Source organism: Myotis davidii, unplaced genomic scaffold (genome assembly GCF_000327345.1).
Source record: "Myotis davidii unplaced genomic scaffold, ASM32734v1 scaffold930, whole genome shotgun sequence".
Lineage (NCBI taxonomy): Eukaryota > Metazoa > Chordata > Mammalia > Chiroptera > Vespertilionidae > Myotis > Myotis davidii.
The window spans coordinates 300947-306267 of record NW_006282518.1 but is presented as its reverse complement, the minus strand read 5'-3'; the positions used below and the strand labels follow the sequence as shown (position 1 = coordinate 306267).

Sequence of the window (5321 nt, the reverse complement as noted above, 5' to 3'; positions counted from 1 at the left end):
ACTGATTTGGATAAAGAAACAGCTCTCAGAAGCCCCATTGGCAGTGATGACCCCTTTTCACAGAAGTGGGAGGAGAAGCCTGGTCTTCGCATGCTGTTACCGTGTGACAGGCCCCTGAACTTACCAGACCCTGGAGGTTTCCTGGAGGAGAAGAAGCTGTCTGGGGAGTCCATGGATGCGGGAGGGATACAAGGGATGCTGTCTGGGAGGGACAGGGACATGGAGGCAGGGCATATTTTTCTCCACTTCATCTCAGGGGTGAGGACTTCCTGCAGAAAAAGCAGGAGAAGCTGTCTCACCACGGCCCTTGGGATCTTATTTGCCCTAAGGTGCCCCCACCACTTTATCAAAGCTTTCTCTATATATTACCAACATAGATGCCTAGCGAGGCATGGCAGCAGGTACACGGGCAGGGGAAAACCATTGCCAGAGCAATCACGTGTCTCTCCTATCTGCTTCCTTGCCGTAACCAGCTACTCTTCTGGGGAACAATGTCTTTGAAGACTGCTAGTGTGGATCCAAGACATGAATCTAAGATGTAAGCCCACTGAAGTATATGGTCAGATCAGCTGAGTCTGAGAAAGCCCAGCACAACCTATCTTAGATGGGATAAGTCATGCCTTCTAATCTGGGCTCTATGCCTAAGCATGTCACCGATCTTGGCAGTGGGCACTTAAGGTCCCCATCAACAAAAATGGGAACATCACCTTCTATCTCCCTGCATGGTATTGTGCATGCTGTATGCTTGGCTGACTGCTACAGTTACTGAAGAAGGCTTCAAACACTCTGGGGCCATTTTCACCCCCATCCCTACTCTAGAAACTCAGCTCTACTTACCCCAAACCCCAGCTACCAAATGAAACTGCTGGGACCTCAGCAAATCTAAAATGAGTCTGTCTGGGTTCTACATTAATAGCCTTTGAAGTTCTTCCCCAGGGACATCTCTATCCCCTTAAAGGCCCTCCTGACTTTGCTGAAAGGAAGAGGACGGGTCACTGGCTCCGTGCCGGTACAGTGTGGGATTCAACCTGGACAGTGTTCTGGGGGCCAGACATCTGTTCTGCTCATAAAGTCAGCACACCTGCCAGGACCTGGTGGCTCTGCATGGTTGGAGTGTGGCAGGTCTAGGAGAACCCTGACAGCGTGACTGCTGGCTCTTGAGCCTGGTTCCTTAGTTCTACATTGTGGGCCCTGCCTGGGAGGCCCTGAAGACAGAACCACAGGCAATCTCAAGCCAGCAGCTTTTGCTCCCAGCCTCAGCTCTCACCAGAGACTCGCACTCAGGTTCTTCTGAAAATTCTCTTACACTCAAACTCTTCTTGCTGGAAGGCTGAGGAGGAAAGGGAACAGAAGTTACTTGTCCTTCTGGAACAGCGAAGATCAGGCATGGGAAGCATTACCGCCATTTTGGATCAGATGGAGCCTAGCTCCTATAGTTTGCAGGGGTGCCCTATCTAATGCTGGAGCAGAGGGTCAAATCCAAGGCAATCTACTCTCCCCTGCTGCTGCCCCTCCCCCTTTCTTACGATAGGCCAGAGAGAGCTATAGGCATCCTGGGGAGCAGCCCCCATGCTCCTGTCTGTCTATACACAGAAGAAGCACAAGTGAGGGCATCTACACGGGGACATGCAAAGGTCACCGGCCTCAAAGAGACATGTTCACAAATACAGACACACAGTCCAGGGACAGCCTCTGATACACTGAGCCTGAGCCTGTCACTCCCCTCTCTCCGCCCCATTCCCTGTGCTGCAGAAATGGGCTAGCCTCCCCAACAGCCTTGTCCCAACACTTCAGTCCAGGCCTGAGCAGCCTCCCTGGCCTGACTCCTGTCCCTGAGCTCCATACCTGCAGGTGAGTGCAGACCCTCCTCAGCATGTCATATACACTGTCCCGGGAGAGCAGTGACACAAAAACATACTGGGACATGGAAAGAAAACAAAGGGGTGGGGTGAGTAAAGACTTGAGAGTGTGCTGAGTCAGGCTGTGGGCTCCTGGGGTTCCGATGGGGAAACTGACAAGAGAGTGTGGCTCAGAGACTCACTGACCTTCTGGCTAGTGTTGGTGGTGATGGCCAGGCCATTGGGAAGGAGCCGTGCCATCTTGTGTTTTTTGACCATTTGCACAGACACCACAGGAATGACCACCTGAGGGAGGAGAGGCATACTTCTTTCAGGACTCATTCCCAAGGACATGGTCCCTTTGCTTCCAGAACAGGGCCCCAGCCCCAGCTTGCAGTGAACCAAGCACAGGCACCATGGAGAAGCCTGGCCCCATGTGGCAGAATGTGTGAACCTCCCCCTTCCCACGCGCATTCCCCTTCCCGTTACCCACACTGTGCCCAGCCTTGGCAGCACATGTCACTCCAGGCTTTCACCCTCTTATCCAGGAGGCCAAGGAAGGCTGTTCTGTTGAATCCCATACTCTAATAATGGAGTTCCCTGAGCTATGTCCTGACCACAGCTATGGCTCCCCCTGAGTATCATACTCTGATTCTGAAGGCATTTCAGAGGCAGAATAATTTGGCTGTGAACTATTCAGACCAACTCAGGCCGATGTAGAGTCTATATTTGGGGCCTCTGTTTTGGAAGGGGTTGCATTGACACCAGGTAAGACGCCTCATAGCTGTTCATCCAACCAGTGAGGGGCCTCACCAGCATGCAGGAGGACAGGTGTGACTCAAGGCATGAGAGGCAGGGCAGGGGCCTCTCTCTTTCCTGGGCTGGGCAGGGATCTCACTGGACTATGGCAGCCCTTACCACTCATTACTACCTTGATATCCTTGCCAAAGAGGCTGGCATGGAAGCAGAGCCAGTTGGGGGAGATATAGAGCCGACCCTGGAGAAGGAGGTCCCTCTGGAGGGCACAGGAGCACACTGGGAAGTCACAGGAGAGAAGACTGCCATGAGCAAGGCCTGTTGGGAAGCCCCAGGGCCTGGGTCCTCACACCGAAGAGTCTAGAGTCCAGCCTCAGGAACTGTCTTCCTTAGAATGCGACTTCCCAAATAACCCATCCCCCAGTACCCCACGAGTCCTAACTGCCCCCACTCCACCCCAGCAGACTGCTAGATGTCTCCTCTTTCTCTATCCATGTCTCAAATGGTCCAGACAGGTTTCTGCCCTGGTCCCACTCAAGCCTGGATTCTCACTCCCTCAGGCAGAATGCCCTGCCCTGCCCTGCCCTTTCCTGCCTACAGAGAGGACCCTGACTGTGCCTGACAGGAAAGAAGTGCCTGACTGATAAGAACAGAACAGAAATAAGATTTGGAAGCCCTGTAGTTTCCTCAAGAAAACTTTCATAAATTCAACTCTATATCTCAAACCAGTTCAGTCTTCTCACACTTTTGAAGAAAAAAGAACCAACCACATCCAAAGGGCAGCCGGTTCCCATTTCTAAATTGTGAGGATAGTACCTGGGCCTCAGGCACTACAGGCACCTGCCCAGGCATACCAGGGACACAGCTCACCTTTGAGAACCACCTCTTCCAAGGGGATGTCCTTGAACAGCTTGTGGTATTGCTGGTTGTATTTACTTAGTAGTGTCTGCAAACACAGGGGCTTGGGCTGAGAAGTCCTGGGAGATCACAACACAAAAGGGGCCCTGCTCCAGCCACCAGGAAATACTGCCACAGGGCCCCCTGGGGACTGAACATACAGTCACTGGTAAATAGCCAGTGGGTGTAGAAGGCTGAGTTCCAAGCACAGCTTGTCTCCTGGTAATTCTGGGTCCTAATAGGCAGCCTGTGACTGGAGGGGAATGCACCACTCTCACCCAGGAGGGACATCACTCAGGTTTCCTGGTGGCCAAGGAGCCAGCAGTCACTGAATTTAGGCAGCCCAGGGCCACTTTCTTGCTGGGCAGCAAGTAGTCAGCCTCCACATACTTACCCCTTCTCGACTGTATTTCTTTATCTCTTCACCCTTCAAGCCTTCTGGCCAGTGCAGACTGCAAAGGAGACATTCCATTCCAGGGACAAGGCACCCTTGAGTCCTACCCATGGATCCTCAGTGCCAATTCTGCCCTGGCTTCAAGTCAGAAGCTTGGGGCAGAGATTGGAGAGGAGTCCTCTAGAGGCCACAGCAGTGATAAGCACAGCAAGCAAATAGCTCGACCCTGGGGAAGGACACTCCTGGATGCACAAAGGGGTTGCACAAAGGGGTCTCAGTGGCCCCTCCTCCCAGACAGCTGTGACCAGTGTCCCGCTCCCTTCGAGGAGATTTGCTCAGCCTGAGCTTAGATCTCTCAGAGATGCTTAGGAGCCATCCACCCCTGGGTGTCAAAAACCCTTTCCTATTTCTCTGGCCAAGAGGTAAGCAGAGAACCAGGCCCAAGAATCAATGAGCAGTAGGCACAGGGATGAGGATCGGTTTGGGGAGTGGATGATATGGAGGTGTCAGACTCACAGCTCCGGGGCCTGCCCATGGGCCATGATCCCCGGCAGAACGGCCTCCTAGCAGCCTCCTCCTGGTGGCCTGGAGCTCTGCGGTGGAGTTCCGCAGACTCACCTGACCTGAAGGAGGCTACCAGGCTGAGAGAAATGGGGTGGTGCTGAAATGCAAACCTTCGTCCTAGCCAAATTGGCCTGAGGACAGGTGGGAAGGGGAGGAGGCTGGTAACCTGAGCTGCCTAGACTCTGCTAGGTCCCAGTGCACTGGGTCAGGCCTGGGAGTGGGAGGAAGAGGCCCTAGGCAGCCTATGCTAGACCTAACATCTTATCTCAGCCTTACAGGCCCATTTCTAACAGGTCACCTCCTGAGGACTTCCCACCCCTCAATCCACATGCTTATCTGATTTGGGGAAGGGGGCTCACCTGGAGTCCGGGGTTGTCTGAACTCTGTCTAGTTTCTCTGTGCAGAACAGGGGGCTCTTCAGAGAAGTCATCTTCCTATGCATCTGTTGATTGCTAGGAAGAAACAGGCCCACATCAGAAAGTGAGTTTTCATGGGGACACCTTTCTCTACTAGCTCCACCATACCCAGGGCAGCCTACCCGCCACCCAAGACTGGCCCTGCTATTGAGGGTGAGGTTGAAGACACTGCAGTCCGGAGACAGCAGCTCAGGAAGGGGGTTTGCGCAGCTGGCTAGGTGGGAGTCTTACTAGTTGTCTTCTCTAGAAGCCTGAAGGTCAGCTTATTACTGGGCCGGAAGAAAACCAATCTACGTCATCCGAGCACTACGCAGTTAGGCCTCTGGCCCCAACCTTAAGAAGGCACACTGGGAGGATGGAGTCTGAGATTTATTCAAGCCTGAAAGCAAGTTACTGAGGGACCCAAGCAGCATTATCCTAAACCAGGGGTGGGAAACATATAAGGCCCTTAAAATA

At 53.2% G+C, this 5321-nt stretch overlaps 1 protein-coding gene across 2 annotated transcripts in view; it reads right to left on the bottom strand.

The window, feature by feature from the left end:
* The window catches only part of GRAMD2 (GRAM domain containing 2), a 7952-nt gene extending 3780 nt beyond the window's left edge, over nt 1–4172 (bottom strand). For both annotated transcript variants that reach the window (XM_015559660.1, XM_015559663.1), the window contains exons 1-7: nt 3886–4172; nt 3465–3540; nt 2770–2873; nt 2046–2144; nt 1846–1917; nt 1268–1330; nt 125–269 (exon numbers count right to left, since the gene is read on the bottom strand). In XM_015559660.1, coding sequence (XP_015415146.1) covers nt 125–269; nt 1268–1330; nt 1846–1917; nt 2046–2144; nt 2770–2873; nt 3465–3540; nt 3886–3996 — 670 coding nt within the window. In that variant the 5' untranslated portion in view covers nt 3997–4172. The remainder of the gene's footprint in view (nt 1–124; nt 270–1267; nt 1331–1845; nt 1918–2045; nt 2145–2769; nt 2874–3464; nt 3541–3885) is intronic.
* Between the last annotated feature and the right edge of the window lie 1149 nt (nt 4173–5321).